The following is a 21,982-nucleotide window of genomic DNA, read 5'->3' on the forward strand; positions in this document are numbered from 1 at the left end:
TATGAAACTGTTTTGAAACTCGATGCCTTGTACTGTTCGCAGCCCAAAAAATCCGGCCTCCCCCTCTCCTTCCTGGAAGCAGCCGAGTCCAATGCCCAGCTCGCACCGTGAGAGTTAAAACCCGTCAGTGTTTCCATTACAGACTCGGAGGGAGGGTTTAATCTTTTTCCCATTTTGAATCATGCCTGGAAGAGATTCTGGAGCAGAGTTTTCAGCTCAGGGTATAAATCTTTTGGGAGAGCTAAACTTTCTGAAGATCTTCTTTGAAAAACTACAGAGAGATGAGATTATGATAGTCACTTGTGAACGTTTAAGTGACCATGAATATATTTCATTCTCTTTTTGGTAATAGTTCAATTGGGCAACAATGTGGTTTCTACATATCAAAGTTGGTTTTATTTATCGGAGTGTTGCATTTGGTGTTTTCACTGCTGTATAGTAAACTTTGCAATATTCCATATTGAAAGATTTCAAAACCTCTCCTGCGAAACACAGAAAAGAAGTGTGTAATCACCATGAGGTATCTGATGTAAGGCCCGCCTTTGGGCTTTTCTCCCACCCACCATTTCGTTCCCATTTCCCAAGGTTACCTCCAGAAGAGTTTCACTTTTCTCTTATACTAAGGTCGCACTTTCACAAATGCTTTAAACATTCGTTTAAGTGTTTGAAGTGTCACCCCCTGCTCTGCCTCTGCTTTCCGCTCTCAGCCTGGGGAGATGGAGTGGGATCCAATGCGTCTTGATCCAGCTGTGGCTTTTGTGCTAGTCCTAAGAGGGAGGCCGTGGGACAGGAACGACTTCATCCCTACACTCCACTATATATATATATCTATATATGTAATATATAGATAATCCATATATATATATATATATATTTTATATATATCCATATGTATGTATTTTTCTTTTTTTCCAGCTACCTCCTTCTATCATTCTTGTAAGGGCCATAAACTGCATCTCTACCAACTTCTAGAGCCACAAAGGCTCAGGCTGTTACAGGAAAGGGGCTTCATGCAGAAAATACTTTTCAGTGAAAACCTTGGAGTCCATAGGTTTTCACTGGCAACTTTAGTACTCTGTATTAAAATACTCCCCGCTTACTACACCACAGACCTGGTTTTAATACTGCCTACGCTGTGTCTTGTTATTCTGTGGTTAAGGCAAAAGATTAAGACAGCTCTATTGAGAATTTTCTGCAGGACATTTTAAAGTTCCATTAGGGTCAGGTTTTAATAAAAACAGTATTACTAAGGAGTATATAGGAGTGTTTATGTGCTTGTTTCCTTTTGAAACTTTAATTATTTCTTGACATAATTCACAAATACTGAGAAGAGCGGCAGTTTGAAAATAACACTAAAGGACAAAATTAATTTTAAAAATCTGGTCCATAAGAGCTGTCTAAGCTCCCTTTCTATCGCACCACCACCAACAAAAAAACCAGAAACAAACAAGAAAAAAAGAGGGAAAAAAAGTGAGTTATGCAAAGCCAGGATAGAGAAAAAAAAAAAAAAAAAAAAAAAAAAAAAGCTTTTTATATTTCTGGATAAAGAAATGCCATAATCATAATGTAGGCAATAAAAATTCCTTTATGACATGTGGAATTGTCTTAGCCAAGTAAACTTAGTTCATACCCATTAAAATGTAGGGCAACGATGTTTTTTATTTGGTTTTCATATTAGTCGCCTCAGTGCAGAGTTATAAAATCCTGCAAGTAATACAGAGCAGAGGTTATATGTAATTTGAATCTGTGTCACATGTTGAGAGTGCTTCGGATGATAGTTTGGCACATTAGAACATGTCCATGCATCCTGTCCTGGACTTGCTGTGAAAGCAGATACATGGTGCACGAATTTAAGGCAGCCCAGCTAAGGGTGAGGAGCACTGCGACAAGGTGCTATTGCGACTGCTCCCTGTCATTCACTCTGCCCTGTTTTCCCTTTGCAGCAGTCCATCGTCCCGGCCCACCCGATGGCTCCTCCTAGTCCCAGCACCACCAGCAGTAACAACAACAGCAGTAGCAGCAGCAACTCAGGATGGGATCAATTAAGTAAAACGAACCTATACATCAGAGCACTGCCTCCGAGCACCACTGATCAGGACCTGGTTAAACTATGCCAACCGTAAGTATTCGGCTTCAATATGCATTACAAAATAATTCCTTAAAAACTCATAGTAGGTGTGTGGTATGAGTGTTATGGATTATGAGGGGAAAAAAGAGATCCTTTCATAAAAAATTCTCCTGTGCTGTGAGGAGAGTTTTCCACAGAAATCAGGGAGAGCAAAGTGTGCTTGGCTCTTTGGAAAAGCAAGGGATGCCTCAAATGCAGTGGTAGACGGGTGCAACCCATTTCTTCAGAAATAGCTATGGATCCCCAAAGCCCTGTCTGTTTCTGGTGCTCCTGGAATTGCAAAAGGTGAAAGTTAGCACCCAAATAGGGAACTTGAAGACCCCTCTCTCTTCACCGCTAACATAGATCTGCCAGTGCCAGCTCCCCAAGTAAGTATTGTCTATCAGTGTGAACTATAACTTGTGTTGTGGAGCTTACCCTGGTTTCAGGCTAATTTGCACTGGCACCATAGGGTTGGCACTCATGTGAGAACATTTACTAAAGGCTGGAGTGCCAAGGACCTTCAGGAGGATTTCAGGCAGTACTATGAATATGTGTGAGTGTTTTTTTGTTTGATTTTTTGTTTGTTTGTTTTGGATATCATATGCCCTTCCTTAATTTTAAATATGGGTTGGATACTAGAGAATATGTGTGTCATAATGTTGTTTATATACTGTTTAAAAATCACATTTCTTGAAAGTTTGATTGACATTTTAAAAGATGCTTAGTACTGCTGGGATGCACAGCACACTTTCTGGATCATTACCAGACCATTCTGACAGGTATTTTTCTCTCCTAAATGTCTTGAGAGAAGTCCTGTATCAAAATTCTCCATTTCTACTGAGGAACCAAGAGAGATATCCAGGATTTTTAGACTTGGAACGTCTTTCCAAAATCTGGGTAATCTATTAAGAGCCTCAGACTTCACTGCCAACATAGCCCATTAGCAACTATGTTAATGTTTCAGTAAGGTAGAGATGACAACACTCTGTCTTTGTTCATGGAAGAGCAGTAGTTCACTTCTATAAATTAGTTTCAGATGCATTTTTTTTCCCTCCTACAATTCTGCCTAAACTTCTTGGAAATAGAGAACAAGATATTCTTGTAAGTGGACCTGGTAGTAATGTCTGGTTGCCTTGCTGGAACATCCTTTGCTGCTTAAGATGCTTGTAATTTCCTTTAAAAAATATTCTTAAGCATGTCGCTAAAGAGAACAGCAGATACATTCTGGGTTTATTGTTATCAATTAACTATCTGTCTTACCTTTTCTGTCTGTTTTTATTGAATTAATACCACCAGCTCATTCATAGAGAAACAGAAAAAGTCGAGGGATTATAAAATTAATAAATGTTTATTTGTAGATTTGAGGTTATCTGCTTTAAACTGAAGAAACAGATTTTTGGTCTAGTTGTGGATATGTATTTGCAATGTTTTCTAATAAAAAAAAATACTAAAAAAAAGTTTTAAGCCATCAAATAATGAGAAAGTGAAACATTGTTCATTTTCATTGCATAAGCTGAGGTAATGCAAAATAAATGAAGGATAAAATCTTGGAGTCTGAGAAGATAATGGAAAAAAAATGCTGTTTATTCAAAATCTCTAAAATACTTCATTTAGTTCTCTAAAGTTGCCTAAAATTTAAAAGGTTTTTATTTACTGAGAGGCTTTAGGGTAATATTAACTCCTAATACTAGCTCATGCCCTCTTAAAAAGCGATACTTGCTAGAGCCATTGATACTGAACTGTTACAGAAGGAATAGAAAGGCTGCTCCATATATTACAGAAACAGTCTTGCTAGCTGACTGGATGACTGGTTTCCCTGGATGCTCAGAAAGCGGTCTGAAGACTGGGGAAGGGTTATTCCGTTGTCCCTAAGTTTGGGAATTTCGCTCGTGGACTGTTCGGCTGTTGTCAGGCAAGGCAGACAAACAGCTCTGGGTTGTTAAAACTCTGCATAGGTAAAAACCATCATTATCATGGCACATGCCAGAAACATCCTCTTACATAAATTTTCCCTCTGATCCAATCTGGTTTCATTCATATGAACCTAGAAACATTGTCTTGTCCATTCTTACCAGTTCCTGATTTGTTCCAGAACTTAATGTCCCCTGTGTACCTGCCAACATCCCTCCAACTTCAAATGATCTCAGTTTTGGTGATCTCAGATGGAGCTAGTTGTGTCATTTCTCCTTGCAGGGGGAAAAGTTTATTTTGTCCAGAGGATATAAACAATTATGTGTGAAACTACATGCATCACATGAGCCTTTGTCCTGCTTTGAATTAAACAGTGTAAATGTTTGCTTGTTTTCCCTTTCAAATGACAACATGGACTTGTATCGTGTACTGTACCAATATGTGTTAGAAATTATGGTTATTGTAGAGAAATGTTATTTTCAAATTTATTGCCTCCAAATACAGTGCAGAAAAATCCACAGAATTCTTGCCTGGTTATTCAGTGACTTTTATTTGCTTTAGTCAATCTGTTTGCTTTAGTTCTTGCTCACAACAGCTAGCAGGACTGTTTTTTTGACATGTTTTTATTTTGATTAATTATTTTTGGTGAATCATTAGAGAAACCTCTTACCATGTTATTAAAATGTTGCACTTGCTTTCCTGTTGGAGCACAGCCGTGCAGTATTTACGAATACAACTAACAAATGTTCACCATTCTCGTGGAAACGTACTTTCATGGCCAGAGAGCAATTTTGTCAATATATGTCTCTACAAATCTGTCCTCTACCTGCATCTGCATGGTTCTTTTTACAGTGCTCTGTTTGGAGAAGCTCTCTCCTCCTCTCCAAGATTAAAGCAGCATATTATATTTTTCCTACGGAGGCTCATCTGGGAACACGGATATTTTCTTGTTGCATTATTGGCTTTTGTGGGGGAAACGAAGCTGCCATGTTTCTGAACAGTCCATTTGAAATCCAGCCTGTTACTCCAGTTCTGCGCTTGGAAAACAGATTTCTTCATATCAGTTGTGCCAGGGGCAGGGATGTGGGGAAGAGTAAGATATGTATTTTGCTTATTGCAAGACTGTCATAACAGCCAGCTCAGAACAGAGCCCTGCTTGTTGTGGGATATTGTATGAGTCAGTCCTGTCCCCAAGAGCTTTCCATTAGGTACACAGGGGCAGGCAAAGCCACAGACGCTGTGGCCCACAGATGCCATCTTTCCAGGAGGAGTCTATGAAGGAGAAATTAGCTAAATAGAAGGGAGGAAAAAAGCAGAGAAAAAGGAGAAATTGGAGTGAATGGCCGATGAGCCCAGTTTGGTGAAGGCTGGGGGGAAGCAGCCAACCTTGGCAGTGTCCGTGGTGCCCTAAGCGCTCTCTGTAGCTGCTCTCCGCTCTGCTTTGCTCTCTCACACTGGTTTTTCCCAATCCATGTGGTGCTGTTGCAGGATGCCCGCTGTCTGGAGCGAGCCCAGCTGGGAAGCGCTGCCTGCGCAGGGTTGCTGGTAGCTTTGGCCATGCCTCCCCCGGGGCAGCTACCGATACTTGCTCTGCTTGCTCAGCATGTCTCCTTCAGCTGTGGTGCTGGCTTTTTGCTCGTGAACGCATTATTTAGAGCTTGTTTGCACCTTTTAACCTGGTTTTGTTGTTGTTGGACAGTTGTTTCCTGTAGTTTAGTTAGTATCTGAGGATCAGAAAATTCAAGGTATAATTCATTCCAGTTATTTCCCTGCAGTCCTATGGACTGCCCCTGTGACTGCGGATTTAGGGATTGGAGGTTATAAGATTGAGCCTCGAGTTGGTAACTTGCTTTGACACATTTTCTAGGTGTTTTCCAGACTCCCACTAGAGGCTGCGCTTCACTGTGTGTGACCTTTATGCCCCAACCACGTGATAGGAGAGCCCAATGTTTTCTGCTTTTTACTTGCCTGTGATTTACTTCGCAGCAGCCTACAGTGTAGCATCCCTGCAATGCCAAACTTCTGCAGAGACCATTTTCATGGCTGAGCCAGGATGCTGCAGCAGAGTCTTCATCACCACTTGACAATCTCCAGGCCCAGGGTGAGGTTTTCGAGCTTTGAGGCTTAACTTGGGGCTTCCACATTGAGCTGTAAATCATCAAGCAGGACCACTGTGATTTGCACAGTGCCGGGCTCTTTGCTCGATCTGTGTTGTATGCCCCAAGCTGTTTGCAGCCCACATCATATTTTTGTGAAATATGTTTTTGCTCTGGACAGTTTCACTCAAGTCTCCTCCCTTAAATTATTGCTGTAGGGTTATAATGCAAGCATTTAATGGGATTACAGTTAGGAGAGCAGCTGGTTTAAGGTAACAAAGTTAGTGATATAATTACACAGACAGATTACTGGGCTGCCCCAGGATGACCAGAACATTAAAACAGAGTCATGTAGTGGCCGACTTTCCTTCTCAGACGCTTGGGAAATGATCTGGAGGGAGGGAGGTGTTTCTTAAGGCTTTCTTTCAGCTGCATAAACACATGCATAACGAAAACTGCTTCACTGACAGTCTAATGCTCATTTTAAAACATCTGAGTTGGATCTGCAATGTCACTTTGTTCACGCAGCATGAGAGTGTTTTCTTAGAGTTTCGTTTTCTTAGAGCTTTGCGTACCCTAGCTTTGGGGTAAAAGTACCCCCAAAATGTTTCAGTCCTAAACCACCTGCTCTTAATAAAATACTTAGATTCCTCAGCCGTGGGACAGCCGTTAGCACAGTGATGTTTCCTTGCTCTTTGCTTCCTGTGTAGTTGTGACCTCTCCCTGTGCTGCCATTTCCTATTTCCTTCAGATATGCTCCATATTGAGAAGCTGTGAACCGGAGCTCCAGGATTTACTGTAGCAGGGAGCTGTCATCACTGCTGTCACTGACAAGCAAAAAAATCTGCTAATTTTGCTCTGCGTATCTTATTAGAAATCAGCAGTGCCTGGGCTTTCGCAAATGGCTTTATCCGTGATCCGCTCCTCTGGGAGAAGGGGCTTGGGCAGGGGAAGGGGGATTGGGCACTGCTGTTGTGTCCCTGTGCTAAGGCACCATGTGCCTGAAGCCCCTGGTTAAGACTTGCTTAAGGACAGGCAGAGACTGTCTTTCAAGAGAAAGTCGAGTTGGAGATTTCCGAGTAGTTAACTCTTCTGCCTCTCTATTACTTTTAGATTTTATTTCACTATTAATTTTTTTTCCCTTTTCTAACCTTTCTCCTTTATGCTCCATTTTCTTTTGCTCTTCCATGGTTTGTCTGCCAGCTGCAGTGAAATGTTCATAATTATGTGGAATAGCATTTCATACCACAAAATGAAATATCAGTGTCTAAGATTCTGTTCCCTTTGTGTCAGTATGAATATTAATACTGGTTATACTGGGACAAGATCGGATTGATTGTTCTTATCTTTTTATAGTGGGAAGACTGCCCCAACAAATCAGTTCTTTGGGCGGTTCATGTGTGTGTTTATTTTTGTTGGTAGTAGTATTGCAAACATCTCTAAATAAAGAACACCTGGCTTGCCGCACGTCATGTGGCTGTGGGAGGAGGTGGATACTTCAGCAGTTCAGCAGTGTGTGATTTATTGGGCAGCTCTGTGCCATATGGCACCAGCACCATCTTCTTCTTCATTCCTTCTTCAAGGACCATTAAATGATACGGGTTTTGCTCAGTACGTGCGATCTGCAGCAGAAACTCCCTTAACTGCACCCTATCCTCCAGCTCTGCTCTTCAGAGGTCGCGCATGGAAAGTGGTGACAGTGGCTCTGGCAGAGGTGGTAGCTGATGGTGGCAGTGCTGAGTGCCTGTGCACATGCTATTCCTGCAGCTGAGAGAAAATAGTGCTCTGGTTTGTAAACCTGAGCTTTTTTTTTCCCCCAGTTCCACGGGAGAGGTGCAGATCAGATCGCAGGGCTGAAACACTTGGTGTTGTTAGGGCTTGGCTCCCGTAGTCAACACTGAGGCATCTGCATGGTATGCCGTGGGAACTGCAGTTGGCCTGGAGGTTTAATATTTGGCTTAAGTAGTAATTTCCTTTATATATTTATTTTTTAGTGACTACTTTCAGCCTGGCTTACATTATGAAGCGCCTAGTCTGATGTGGTGTAAAGGAAAGACTCTGTCTTCTCTCAAACATTTACAGAAGTGAAGTTCACGAGCTTTGCATTCATGAGCAAATGAAATCCACTCCAGGGGATTTTTTGCACAAAAATATATTTTTGTAGATTATCATTAAGGAGACTTATGTATTTATTGGAAAACTGCAACTTAGAAAAAAAGTTGCCTTTTAGTGTCCTAACCTCTGGATGCAGAAAATCTCTAGAGATGCTTTGCGTTTAAAACAAATATAATAGTTCTAATGCTCTTCCTGTTATGTGATGAAACTTTAAATGTAATCAAAAATAAGATTGCTTTAGACATTCTAATTCAGTTTTTCCTTTAGTGGCAAGAGCCCAATTTTAACCAGCTATTCCCCTTTGGCAAAAAGCTCTTTTAAAAGCTGGAAATCTGAATACAGACGCAGTTGGGAGCTCCCTTTGCACTTTGGTCCCAGCTGCAGGAACCGGCTGCTTGCCCAAGCCCCAGCTCTCCCGGGAGATGAGAGCTTTGCTGCAGCGCGAGGCCCCCGGAGAGGTGATCCCATGGAATTTCCTTTAGGAAGTGGGGGCGAGGGAGGAGAGGGGCGGGGAAGGAATGCTTCATCCGCAGCTGCTTGTAAAAGAGGCACTAGGAAAAGGCACTGGAAAACTACCGCCATCGAAGAGCGCTCCTCGGGATAACCCGAGCTGTAGGAAGGGTTTGAAGGGGCTTGTTTAGCTGTTAGTGGACTCCTGTAAATGTTTAAAAGAACTAATCAGGTTTTCCAGTGCATTCCATGATGCCGATGCCAGAGACTGTCCCTTCTGTTAATAACAGACAGTTTAAGCAGCAGACTTAGATATATAAACCCAAGCCAGAAACCATTTCAGAGCTAAATCAGCTTAGAGTCCACACTGATTTCTGCCCTAGCACCCTTGCATAAAACTTTTCTTTCTCTCAGGCTACCATGCTGAAAAGGAAGCAGCAACAGTATTTGCAAACAGATTCATGTGTCTGATGGCTAATGTAATCTAATCTAGTTACGCACAGCTCAGAAATCTTGCAAATTCTGAGCTTGTTTGTAAAAGGTTAGCTCTACTCAGCTCAGGATTATGCAATGTTAACTCTTTAAAATGGAAAAAAAAATGATCCATCTGATGTTGGCACATTGGAAGATCAGTCATCTTCTCAGTAACTTTTCAAGGGAGCAATAATAATTGTTTTTTGCTACATTGCAGCATGCCAAGTGGCTGTTAGAGCTGAAAAAGTAACACCACCGGATTGCAGGAAAACCAGACAAGTGTCTGTATTTTACCTGGAAAATAAAAGCAGTAGCAAATTAAACTTAGAATTAAACTTCTTAAACTTAAATAGCAATTAAACTTAGAATTGAGGATAGAAAGAGAAAAATCAGTGTTTATCTAAAAAACAACCCACTACCACCAAAAAAAAAAAAAAAATCCTAAATCCTCAAATATTTCCCCACAACTTCTAAAATTCTATCCTGTTCTGACATTCAAAAAATGTCGCCTGCCTCAGTTCAGTTTGAACAGTGCTTTACTCAGGACTCAACGGATCCTGTAGGAAATTAAATTTCTAAAGCACTGCTATGAGAAGAATTAACGTTTCATCATTTAAAAATCTAATCTTTGCACATACCTGCTCAGCAAATGGGAGGAAAAAAGGCAAATTTTCCTTTGAATGGGGATATTGTTGCAGTAAGTGGAAATAAAGCAAAGAGTAATTTAATTTAGGGTCTGTTTTGATGCTGTTACTGGTACAAATGATCCATTTGAAATTGCCTGTGAGAGTAAGAGTTAATCATTTACAAGATCACAATTTTAGTAAAAGTAGTATGTTGTAATCGTATGCCTGTCATGTCCTTTCCATTTCCTCTCATTTTCATTTTAGAATTTGACTTTCTCAAAAGAAGAAAAACTTGTGATCTGTTGATTTATTGCTATAAGAAAAACCTCCCAGGATAAACATTTTGTGCTATTTCACTTAACATTAACTTAATAATTACATTTAATTTCTTCATAATTTCTGCCATTAATTGATTTTTTTTTGTCATTTAAATTTACTCATATTAGTCCCAAATCCATGTTCTTTTAAAATATTTTTCTATCTTTTGGGAAGCTCTGTAATTGTAATTGTACATGCTGTCTTTAAAAGATAAGGTAGTGGATCAATGTTTTTGCCTAGAAGGACATTGTTCCCTTAGCTTTACACATTATGCGTGTTTCAAATGCATAGTTATTAACAAACTTTCACAAGTCTTAACAAAATGACAGCAATTATTCCAATATGGGAATATAGACATTCTTTTTTTCCTTTAATGTTGGAGTGAATGCACTAGTAATAGAAAGAATAGTTAATAAAATAGTAATAGAATAGCATGCAGTGTTAATAGAAGATATGAAAGCATGAGAAATAATTTACTTCATACAGGATAATACAAATACTGGAGAAATCCAGGAGTTTTTACCTTCAAACCCTAAATATCAGAAATGAAATTTTCCTATCAACAAAGAAAAAAGGTCCAAACTATTTATTCCTGGTTTGAAAGACTCTTTTTCTATTGCTGGTGTAGTAACTAAAGAGCTTTGGGAGTCTGGAAACCAGTTTAGCAGTTCAGTATTATTTTTTATTTTATTTTTCGAGTGTATTTAAAACAATGAAGGAACTGGTGTCTCTCGATTCTCCATTTTGAAATAACAAAAACATGAAGAAGAAGAAGAAGAAGAAGAAAAAAAACGCAGCTTACATATGTCCACAAAACAACAGCAAGCTTAATTTCTCCTTGTCTGCCATGTGTTTGCAGCTCCAACAGGCAGTATTAGGATTAGTAGTTCCCACTTTGTAGCATGGACTTCATAACATTTAGTGAAGGCTGAACCCATGCAGTATGAAAATACTACTAAAGAACACAGTGCAAATAAACTGCATGATCTCTAGCTTTTTTTCTCTTCTCAATATTTCCCCCCCATCACTTTTTTTTTTCTTTTTCTTCTCCTTTCCTCTTCTTTTAGACCTGTAGTAGCACCCTGCACAACAGCAGGATCTCTAAAGCATTAGGTCAGGATAACGAGGCTGCGTTATCTGCTTGGTAGGAAGAAGAGCGGCTCTTGCTCGTCAAGCCCTGAGGGTATCAGCAAGGGTGGGTTATCCAGCGGACATGACGCAGTCATCTCTGTTTCCTTCCCCACATTGCTCTTTGCAAAACTGTGATTTCAAAAGGAATCTAGTAAACCAGTGGCTTTTTTTTTTTTTTTTTTTTTTTTTTCTCCAGATAGCCTATATCTGACACTCGATGCTTCTAACACTTGATGCTGTACAATTTTTTTGTGTTGCAGAATGGCTTTGTCTTAAGTTCATTTTCAAGGCTTGCTTATTTGTTGCCAAGCTATATTTGCTATATTTTAAAAACCTGAAGTGTTGAGACAGAAATTATTGTTCCATGTTCCCTTTTCCCAGTGACAGCGGCAGCTTACAGGGATTTCATGTTGCAATACCAAGTAGTAGGAGGAAAATGCCATTAGCCAGTCCTGCCACTGAAAGCAATCTGTCATCATACCATGGCCTCAGCATGAATGTGCTCTTTATTATTTTGATGTGAATCAGGATCAATTCTTTTTGAAGATCTTCCAAAGACTCACAGCTCTGACATTATAAAAATATACAATAGTCTGTCTCAGTCTTGTGTTTCTTCCCCAGTGAATTGCGTGCAACTTTGTTCCATGAGAAATTCCAAAGATTTTTCCACCCATTTCCTTAATGGCTTATTCTGTTAAATATTTGTTAATTCTCTTTGAAGTCTGGGAAACCCATTCTGAATTATAGATTTTTGCAAATATTGTAAAATGTTTTGGAAAGAGTGACTTTCAGTGGAAGAGGGGACAGCCTTATCTATCAGCTAATCAGCTGTAATCACTAATTAGCTCTTTTCCACTCTGGAATTGGCATTCAGGTAGTAGCAAGTGTTTGGGATGATTGAATTTTGGTTGAACTGATAAGGTACAAAAAGCAAATAGGTTTCAGTGGGCCCAGAAAAGGCCCAAGCTGTTAAAATGTTCTTGGATAGATAGGAAGAGTAAGTAAAGTTTTTGACTCATTCCTTTTTGAGAAGAAGAAAAAACTTTTTTTTTCTTCTCCCTCCCAGTGTTTCCATTTAACCAATAAATTGCATTTGAGGCCAAAGCTTGAAGCAGACCTCATGCTGATTGATACATACATAAAGATGAAATAACTTAATTAGAAGTAGAGGTGAACTGCATCCAAAAAATATAGTGAACCAAAATGCTTATTTTTTTATAATTAGCTTGGAGTGTACTTTGTAATATACTAATAAAAATAAAAACAACAATCTGGTGCTATTTATCAGATCTCACTACATTGATTCTACTTAAATTTTTGTTGTGCAACAATTTCAGTTTCTATTTCTTTGAATGCAACTTATGATTTCCTCTAAAAGACTTCTCAGTGCCTTTAGAGTGCTTCAGCTTTGCTCTTATTTGTGATACTTAGAATGTTATTTTTTGCTTTTTTTTAAGTAAGGGAGCAGGGAGTGAATATCTATGTGCAGAGTGAATGAATTGTCATAATTTAACTTTACGATCAGGAGGCAGTGTTTTCTTCAGTTGATTCATGTACTTTCCAAACTTTCATTTTGGTCAGTCTGACAGAATTTGCCAAATGGTTAATTGTTCTTCGGAAATTTAGCTGGATTTGTGTTTGGGCCCTGGTTACTGGTTCTTCTTTCTCCAGAACCTTATAGTGTCCTTCTAGTCATGCTTCTTCCATAGGTGTCTGACAACACAGCGTTTAACTTCTTCAGTGATGGAAGAAATATGAGGCTGCTTACCTCGGGCTGCTTTCCTTTAGCCGTAGAGGTCAACATTTGGCTGTGACAGCTCTCCTTTATTTTTTTGGCAGACAGTTCTGACATTCTTGTTGCTGAGATCATAACCACTAGGGCTTTCAGAAGAACATCTGATTGAGGCTCCAACTCTTCACCTTCTGCAGTTCTGACCACATAGTACATTGTAGGAAAGCTCTCTGTCTCTTCCCATTAGTAATTAACTTTCTAGATATCTTTTTTTTTTTTTTTTGACCAGTGATCTGTGGTTTCTTCCTTTTACTTTACTTCCTTCCTTCCTTTTACTATGTGTTCCTTTTACTATGATTTGGTTTCATGTTGAGGGCGTGGATTCTTTAATCCCAGGGATAATTCAAGAGAGAGAAGTATCATTAAACTGCTGCAGTCTGAGTCATTTGGTCTGTGAGTTTAGTTCCCTGGCCTTCCCACACAGCATTTCCGATATCCAGGGCTGAGGGTATGCAGGAAAGACTGTAGGCTGACCTAGATACTCTTTAACTCTTTGCTAATAAGAGTTGTTTGACACTGGATGGAGACATTGTTTCTCCACGTTTTTAATTCTCTACTGTGAAAGAGCTGTATCTGTTACATTCTCCTTCCTCTGAGTAATTTTCATCAGAAATATCAAGGTGTTTCCATTAGATTTTAATTTTCATTTTGGGAAATTAGTAAATGAACTATTCAAGGAACTGAAGTGTAGACGCTGCAATTCATCCCCAGGTAGAATTTTGGTTTCTTTCTTACAGTGTATTATTTTTTTTAAAGAAAAGTTCATTCTGTTGTCCTCTTACAGGCAAAGAAATAGTTATCTCAGGCTGTTGACAGACAAAACAAAACAAAACAAAGCATTTAGAGGTCAGTTAAACCCAGAAACGCGTGACCACGCCATACAAACTCCTCCTTTGGCATGTGTTGTTGAATCTGTTCAAGAAAAGTTGTCATGATATGTGTGATACAGAACTAACTCTGCTGACTTTGAAATTATCTGCCAGCTTTGCTTTGGTGCACTGGTTGATTGATTTTCCTGGCACTGTATCAGAATGTGTTTTTGAATAGTCCCTTTTGTGATGGCTGGTGCTTTGGGTTCATGAAGCTGCCATGACTGCTCCTTTTAAGCAATATTGAATCTAGTGTGTTTAATGCACATGCCATCCTGGCCTGCAGAGGTAGAGCCGCTGGAACAGGCAACATTTAGGCCAGTCTCCTGTCATGTCGTTGTGCTGATTTGGGCTTGCCATGCTGGGCTGGAATTAAACTACCTTCTCTGTAAGCCCATCAATCCAAACCCTTCCTTGAGCACACTAGTAGAAGTGCAACCTGGGCTGCTAGACTTCTTCTAGGGTGGCTTTTGATGTAGTCATTGTATGAAAAATTAATGGAATGGAAGGTCTGGGAAACTGCATTAGTTTCAGCCAGTTCAGATATATCGAACATTATAATCTCGTAATGCATAGTGTATTGTGACTGTCTACAGCTCAAAAGTAAAAGTAAGCTGAAGGTGTAGTGATATCACTTGTATTTGGCTACCTGCTTTAATGACGAGATTGGAACAGGTTAATGGTGTTTCTGAAGAGGAAAAAAGTAGGATATTTATGCTTCCACGAGCAAATTTCCAGATAAGTATCTATTACATTCTCTTTGCAAAACTGCAGAAAGCAAACTGGCTGCTGCTTGCTTCAATCAATATTCAAAAGACTGTCTATCTTAAGCAGTGTGAAACTGAGGAAGTGTCACTGAATATGACCCTGATGCATCCGCCACAAAGGTTGTATTTTAGATTTTGTGCTACAGCTTGTGATTGCTCATGTATCTAAGATTTGGCAACAGATGGATAGTACTTTTTAATGCACAACACTTGGTCCCTGTCTCAGCACTTAATACTGCTGCAGACATCTTTTCAACAGAGCCATACAGCTCTGATCAATAATATGTGAGCTGATGTTTCCGCTCAATAACATACAGCCACTTAAATGCCCTTCTGAAGTATTTTGACCCCTGGAGAGAACTACTTTAGCACAACCATTTTCCCTATTGAAATGGAGATATTTGCTATTCAGCACAGCTGGGTCTTGAGACTAGGGAAGCAGACTCAAATAGTGATCAAATCTACATGCCATGTTATTAAGGGGGCAAGGACTCTGGAAGGTCTAACAGTGATTTTGAATAATTCAGCTATTTAATACTCTTTTAGGGTGAGTGACATTAGGTTACCAGAAATTAAAGATTTGACTTGTAGTGATAATCCCGTAGTTGTTTCATAATGAGGTGTTAATTCCAGAATATAATATCTATTGAAAGCAGGATGTTATTATGAATGTTTCATAAAAGAACCACTATCACCTTTGAAATGCAATTTAGAGAGACTGAAGGTTATTTAAATACATGGAAGGGTTCTAGGTTTTGTTTCTCTTACGCCTCCAGACAGAAGAGGAGCAATCAGCACTTTTCAAGACTTAAATCAGTGCAAGATGCAGGTGAGAACAAATAGGTATCATTGCCTAGCAGGTATCTGAGCCCAGTAGGTCAGATCTTTGACTCTTATCTTAGTTAAAAACACAATAAAAACAAGATATAACAACTAAGATATTTATACTGTTTTGTTAAAACAAAGATCAGCATTATTCTAGTGATCAAGCATCTTTTGTGCAAGATAAATGCAATAATAATTGTTATATATATATTTTTTTGTCAACAGTCTCTCTATATACATATATAGTATATATTTTTGATAATATGTCAAAAATGTTCCTCCCCCACCAACCAGGTGAGACATTTCAGAGTCCAGGGGAAGCGAGATGTGGCTGAAAGTGTCCTTGCACTTTGGCAGTCATTTTCTGACACCATGTCTTTCAAGTCCTTAGAGATTTAAGTCTTCTTACACTTTGAAGGGTGTTGGTTAGCAACTCTCTCTACAACTGATACAAACAGGCAAGAATAAATAAATAAATAAAAAACAAATCTCTTGCAAGGAAGTAGGCTGGTAGCATTAATACATGTCCGCATGGGAGGTAGGTTCACACTAGCTAGGGTAGTGGCTAGAATAGCATCATTGATTCGTACAGTTCTAACTAGAACAAAAGGGGGAAGATGCTGGGAGCTGGTGATAAATAATGTTTTTTTCCCCTTTCCTTGTCCTTCATCTTCTTTCACAAGAAGAAGAAATACATTCACAAGAGCCAAAATAAAGGACAATGTATCATGAACTGAAAATGAGTGAATTTCGTTTCTTTGGGTGAATGAGGAATCATTGAAAATGATTACTTTGGATGAATGAGGAATCAAATGAAAAGAAAGACGGTTAGTCTTAAGGTATACAGTCTAGAGACTAGTTTATGCTCCCAAGTTGATTCTGCTTAGCAAAGGGAAGAGAAAGCAGTTATAAATTAAGAATAAAAAGAACTGCCTTCTCTTATGTCTTTGTAGTTTTATTCTTTCGAGCTGTTAGTGTGGGCTGTGCAAAACTGGTGAAGATGAAATTTGTCAAGATTTATGCCTGAGTGTAGAAAAGCTGCCTTGCTTTCAGATTAGAGGAGCTACCAGTGCTAAATCAATATATGCAAGTCTGTGGAGCTGCCATGAACTTAGCTTAGTAGAAATAATATTCCAGACTTGTAATTTGAACCTGTTTGGTACTTCAGTATTCTGCTTGCAACTGAATTACTGTTATGAGTTTTTAAAAGTATCCTTCATGCTTATGTGAAGCTCCTTGCTTCTCACTTTTTGTATTCTTTCAAGGAGGCACATGAGCTATGATTTATATTTTCAAAACATATTGCTTCAGATTTTGAGTTTCGATGGGGTCTGATTGTTTGAAATACTTTTTTCCCCTTTTTTTCAGTGTTTTACTCTTAGCCCAAGCATATACTTCCTGTCCATTTTATAATGTTAAGGCAGGAGAACAACAGGGCGAGATCATTTTACTTTCTTAAAATTCTGTTTTTCTTTTTTCTTCCATCTCGAAGCTGTGTGAAACTGTATACCCCTCCCATATATCCTCATAGCATCAGTTCATAAAAGAACAGCCATCATATAGCAAATTTTAGTAGAAAATGCAGTTGTCTTTTTATTTAAGAATGCTTGTAGCTTTTTAGCTTTTTTATTATTTCTTTTCTTTTTCTTTTTTTTTTTTTTTTTTCTTCCCCCCTGAGCTGGACACTGAATGATGAGAATTAGTCCAGCCTTTTTCATGAGAAAGGATTTTAGAGCTAGACATTTTGGTTTTCATAAAGTTAAAGCACTTACTGATCATTTCTTGTATGAATGCTTTGACATATTATTTGATTTATGACAGTTTTGAGATTTATTGTTTGTGATTATCTGTAAGTGTTGCTGAATAGCTGCACAAATCATTCCTATAAGGTGAATGACTCTCAGTTGGTTGTCTTGCATGAAAAGTTTCTGTAATGCTTTCTGTGTAAGAGTACTACATATTGATTACAGTATATTATGCTAGAAGTAGAATAGTTGTAAATCAGCTCTGAAATCACTCATGATTTACACACGTCAGTTCATATTTCATATTCTATATGCTAAAATCATTTTCTCAGGAAACAATGCTGAAATGAAGGAAAAAATGTATATAATAATCTTTTGCTAACCTAGATATTTAAACCTGTAGAATGTTGGCAGGAAGCAATACCTTTAATATCAACTAGCATTTGTGTTTATGTAGGCTGATATTTGAAAAATGAACACAATTCAGTCTACATAGTTCACACCTTTGCAAATGCTTAGCATTTGAACCTTGAAGCTGGCAAATAGGAAAATTCCTAAAACTGTGGACCCGAATAAGCTACGAAGTATTTGTATACCTAGGCTAAACTGCACATTTCACAGACTATAAAGAAGATAAGCATAAAGAAAGTCATTTTCCTTAAGAATGGACACTTTAAGGAACATATTACTGTTTTTCTCTGAGTGGAGGAGAAATGAAGCTCGCACAATACTTATATATAAAAGTGTTAAAAGGGCAAATCCTTCTATGCTGGTGATGGGTCGTTTATCCTGCTTAACCTATAAACTGTAAAGAGACAAGGCTACTGAGCTGGTAGGCAGATGGTTCAGAGATTATGCCAAATCAATCAGACTCGCAGTAGTTGGGGTGGGCTATGGCAGGGCAGGTCCATGAGGAACACTGCCTGAAATCAATCTCTTGGGTTTGGTGCTTGAAATAGTGTTTTTCTTCCAGCAAATGACAGCTTCCTCCTCCTGGGTTTTTCTATTGCAAATACTTTGATTATAGCTAAAAAGGATCGGCAACTGGCAGATTTACGTCCATCCTGTTGGTATCCAGATTGTCATAAGAATCAAGAGAAATCTTCCTGTAGGTGGAGGGAAGATCTCACTGGCAAGGCAAGAGGTTTGCTCTGTGAATCTGTAGTTTAAATCATGTGGTTTAAACTATATAATAGTGTTAGAACTCTTTAGAGATACTAAAAGTGTTTTGCCAAGTGGAAGAGCATTGAATAGTGGGTCATACTTTTAAGATAGGGCAGAAATGAGCATAGTAATGAAAAAATTTTTACAAAATCCTATTTAAAACAAACAAAAAAAAACCTAAAAAGGCTGTAGGATACTAGCAGAACTTATTTTTTCCTAATCTTTCAGTCAGCTTCTAGAGAATGGACAGAGATTATACACATCCTAAAGCAAAAGGAAACAAACATTTCCTGATTCTAAATACATTTCTTCCCTACCTCTTGTGCCTCATCTTCTGCTAAACCAGGAAATAACTACTCTTAAAAAAATAAAATGGATAGTTGATAATTGATATCTGTTTTATAATAATAATCTCCAAAATCTAATTTCTTCCTGTATACCTCTTACTGTTCACTAGAGTTCTGAACTCTTGGCCTTTTTTCTTTTTTTTTTTTTTTAAGCTATAAGAGGTAGATGCATTTGCATAGAAGGAGAGTATATAACAAATATATATTCATAAAATATGGTGTTTTTTAGCCATTACAATTAATATTGCCCCCCCAAAACAGGAAGCTATCTGTTCATATCTCAGAAATAAGAAATGTATACACTTATTATACTACATATCTGCTCGTCTAAGTCGAACAAGGATGGATAATTGTAAGAACTGATAAAATACCTGATTTTACATCTGATTTTGTCTTTCTTATTTTGTTCTTAGTGGATTCCAAAATTGCAACTTTCAGGCCCTGAAGGAAAGTTTGTTAATACCAAACAAATGCTAATTTGTGCTATGCTATGGTTGGTACCATCATCAGCCTACTGATGAAGGTTGGTACCATCATCAGGACACATTTTATACACTAATTCTTATCCAAAATACAAATACTCAAAATTTAAAAGATGAATTAGAGATCGTGAAGACTTGAAAGAAGCTTTCTTGCAAGGAATATACAATTGCAGCACAAGAGGATAAAAACAATAATTTAAAACAAAAAAACAAAGACTAAAGCCAAAGATTTGTGTTGTGTACATAGATGAGAACTCATCACAAATTCTTTATAATGAAATAATTTTCATTAGAAGGAAAAGGGAATTACCATCATTTTGCGAACTGAAAAAAAATGTGTTTTGCATCATAGTACATAATCTCATTCTAATTTATTTGGTTAGGAACTTTTATCCCCCAGGTAAAATCAAAACAACAAGGAGAGCTGGATATTTTTATACTTTGAAAATGCCATCCTTCTTTCTGAAGCACAGGAGAGAAAGCATAATTTTTGCAAATTGCAAATTCCTGATTTGCAGAAGTGATTATATGTTCTGTTTTGTGGCATGTATTTATTCAGGGCAATACTGAAGGGTAGTGGTATTCCCTTTCAAACAGGGAAGCAGCACATGTAGAATGCATGCAAGATGCAGAGACTGTCTGTATTATACACTTGAGTAAGGCCATGTCTGAACAAGAAAGATTTCTTTTTTTCAAGCTAATTTACAGACAAAACAGCCACACCTGCACGTTCTTTTTAGTGTTACAATTGGTATACATTAATCACTTTGAAAGTATTTCCTCCGTTTGCTTTGCCCATTTGTTCTAGTTATTTACTTAGTCTAAAAAAAAGTTTTAGTTTGATGTGGATGCATTCAGTAACTGCAAGTTTTTTATAAGATTAAAGGACCTGCTGTCCCACATGGCCCTCCTAACTGGATCAGCCTGTGGAGTTGTCCTTCTCTATTTCCTGTGGGTTGCCTGCTGAGAAGCGTGGAGGACCAAAGCATCCATCCAAAGCAAGGACTTGCCATGTTAGCAAAGACAATCTTGCTCTGTTAGTCTCTGACTGAAAACAAGGGAGGTGGTAGAGAAACTCTTCAAAATAGAAGCTGGACAACAGGTTAAAATTACTGCAAAATAGAAATGTTCTTAGCTTGGACTACCAAGCTGTTGTTAGCTTGGACTACCAACCTTGAGGTTTTTTCCATTAATCTGTAGACAAAGATTTAAACATCTTGTTCCAGATGTGCCCTATCAAACTTCTCACTGCCTTTCTTACTGTGCCTCCTCTAATGCACACGCATAAGTTCCTTCAGCACTCAAAATAGCACCCATGCCAGAGACTTTAAGCTACTTTGCTCCCTATTCTGTCACACTTGTGATGACACCTTATCATCCTCACATTTGCAAGCATGTTTGTTATAATAGCAGATGTGCAAAGAAAGGAAAATAAACATTTGGTCAGTTTTGATCAACATGCTTAGTCTTTTAGAGAACCCTTTCCTTTCGTCATGTGGGCCACGTAAATGAGGCTTCAGAGATGTTTTAAATATCTGGGAAGTATTGCCAGTTATTTGTAATAAGTCTGTCAGTGAGTGTGGTTAGTTACACTGGGCTTGATCATCTTCCTGAACAATGTAATTTTAAAAAGTGTATGTTGATGTTTTGCTTCAAACCTTCCCCTTGAAAAGATGCTGAAACAAAACTGCTCTTTTTTGATATGTGCATTGCCTTACAGGGCAGCATCTTAGGATAGTTGAGTAGCTGCAGCTACCCTTCTGTTTCTTCACAAAGTTTATGTAATGGATAGAGGTAAACACTGTCTCATTTAGTGCAGTACTTTCTAATTTTTTTTTTTTCTTTTTTGGTGCATAGGCTGTTACTGAGCATGCTTCTCAAGATTTGCCCTAAATTAATAATACTTATTTTAATTGCTTTTGAGGAGAGAGAACAAGTAGTCAGCAATACAGCCCTACTTGCTTGCTATAGCAGGTGATATATGTTATTTTAGGCCATGACTTCGATGGCCTTTAGGTAGGTCACTGATTTCTGGTTGCAGTTGCACCTAGCAAGCTGGCAGTTGAATGTGGGAGCCTGTTATAGCAGCAATGCAGGAGTGCAGAATCCAGGAGGAAGGAAGCAGATTTCATGTTGGTCACCACTTGAAGGGAGCACTTTTGAGGAAGAGCAAAGGGTATCTGACCCTGAAATCATGCCACGTGCTGGGATTAAGAGGTGATGCATCATGCTGGCCAGGTTGGAGGTGACATGCACCGTATTTCTCTGCTTCACAGAGTGTAGGGCAGATCTGTAGTTTGAGAAGAATATCTATAGGGAAAATTGTAGAAGAAATGGGGATAGCTTGCTATTCTTAAACTGGTCCTCTGATCCTTCTTAGGCTCGCACTGTTGAAATTTCTTGGCAGTCTTTCACGGCAGCTGGCTCTCCACAGGAGCTGTGCTATCTAGGACAGTGAATTGAACCACTAGTGGTTTTGCACATGGGAAGATGGTCTGTGAAATGATTGTAAAGAACAGACAGGCACGTACAGGACGTTCGTTCCTGTGCCATTGGCTGGTGTGCGTCAGCATCTGTGGGCCAGCCTCGTACATAGTCATTCCCTGATCTCCTTGTCACCAAAAGCAGCCTGACAGTCATGCTGATTTTGTTCATGTATTTATTCAGAGCTGTATTTTTCACCTTCTTTCACCTCTGACCTGAAAGAGTGCTGGGGACAAGATCATTCTTTTTCCCTTTTCTTTTTTTTTTTTTTTTTTT

General features: G+C 38.6%; 1 protein-coding gene across 2 annotated transcripts in view; it reads left to right on the plus strand.

Annotated features, from left to right (window-relative positions):
• The first annotated feature begins 1,949 nt into the window (after positions 1 to 1,949).
• The window catches only part of RBMS1 (RNA binding motif single stranded interacting protein 1), a 62,120-nt gene continuing 42,087 nt past the window's right edge, over positions 1,950 to 21,982 (plus strand). For both annotated transcript variants that reach the window (XM_026052696.1, XM_026052763.1), the window contains exon 1: positions 1,950 to 2,119. In XM_026052696.1, the coding sequence (XP_025908481.1) occupies positions 1,968 to 2,119 (152 nt within the window). In that variant the 5' untranslated portion in view covers positions 1,950 to 1,967. The remainder of the gene's footprint in view (positions 2,120 to 21,982) is intronic.

The sequence above is a fragment of the Nothoprocta perdicaria genome, unplaced genomic scaffold (assembly GCF_003342845.1).
Source record: "Nothoprocta perdicaria isolate Ctin4 unplaced genomic scaffold, notPer1 scaffold_0, whole genome shotgun sequence".
Taxonomy (NCBI): domain Eukaryota; kingdom Metazoa; phylum Chordata; class Aves; order Tinamiformes; family Tinamidae; genus Nothoprocta; species Nothoprocta perdicaria.